At 62.8% G+C, this 1,107-nt stretch overlaps 1 protein-coding gene across 1 annotated transcript in view; it reads left to right on the forward strand.

Moving 5' to 3' along the window:
• Nucleotides 1-1,107, forward strand: part of LOC104074275 (beta-crystallin A2) — a gene marked incomplete at its 3' end in the record, with an annotated part of 1,907 nt that overhangs the window by 356 nt on the left and 444 nt on the right. Inside the window, exon 2 of the mRNA XM_009574342.1 lies at nt 238-388. Coding sequence (XP_009572637.1) covers nt 238-388 — 151 coding nt within the window. The remainder of the gene's footprint in view (nt 1-237; nt 389-1,107) is intronic.

A 1,107-nucleotide genomic window follows, 5' to 3' on the forward strand; every position in this document is an offset into this window, starting at 1 on the left:
TCTATCTGCAAAGCAGGGAGACCCTGCCAAAGCGAGGCGCAGGTCGGAGGTAATGGTGTGGCCCTGGGGAGAGGGGTCCCACTCACAAAAAGGACATTTGCCGCTAGCAAGGACCCTGACCTCCGTGACAGACCCACACCCTGCCAGGAAGTCTCCATCCCCTGTGTGGGAGGGAGAAGGCGGCCCTGGGCTGAGCCTGGGGGCTGCATCGCGCACCCCTGAGGGCTTTCCTCTTCTCCCCTCCAGCTGGGTGGGCTTCGAGTACCCCGAGTACCAGGGGCAGCAGTTTATCCTGGAGAAGGGTGACTATCCCCGGTGGGAGGCCTGGAGCGGGAACAGCGGCTACCGGACCGAGCACCTCCTCTCCTTCCGGCCCATCAAGTGCGCGGTGAGTTACTGCCGTGAGTTACGGGGACACCACCGCGGTGCGCTTGGGGCAGGCAGAGTATCCCCCTGGCAGCCCAGCATGGAGGGAGATGAGGGACAGACAGGAGGACGGGTTATGTGGGACGTGGGACAGAAGGGTGAGGCACCCACGGAGGTGCCATGGGGTGGAGAGGTGGCTGCACCCGCTGGCTCCCACCTCCCTGCAAGGATCCTGGGATGTTCTTTAGGGCTAAAATTTAGCCTGAAACACCATCCCAGCTCTTTCTGCTTTGCGCATTGGAGAGCCACCTCCCAGGCTGGGGTTCCCAGGCCTTGTCCCCCCGCCCCGGATACCCGGGGATGGGGTGAGCAGAGAGGAGCCGGCAGGACTGAAGGGATGCTGGGGTTGCGGGGTCCGTCCCCCTCCCACCTGGGGTACCCGAGCCGTGCCCAGGCAGATGCAGCCTCTATCGCTCCATCTGCAGAGACACTGGTGCTCGCAATAGCGGCACGTCTGTGCCTCCGAGCGGGGGGTCCCCCCCCAACTTTTAATAATCACCAGGGAGATATGCTTGGGCTTTAATAAAGGGGATGCGATAAGATCACTCCTTACTGGCAGGACTGCTCCTCGGTGCAGATAGATGCGTATGGGGGCTGGGCACGGGGGACAGTGCTGCATCGCTCAGTGTCCCAGCAATTAACCCCTTGGTGCCCAGCACCCAGCAAAGCCCCACAGAGCCG

This window comes from Fulmarus glacialis, unplaced genomic scaffold, assembly GCF_000690835.1.
Source record: "Fulmarus glacialis isolate BGI_N327 unplaced genomic scaffold, ASM69083v1 scaffold21653, whole genome shotgun sequence".
Classification (NCBI taxonomy): Eukaryota; Metazoa; Chordata; class Aves; order Procellariiformes; family Procellariidae; genus Fulmarus; species Fulmarus glacialis.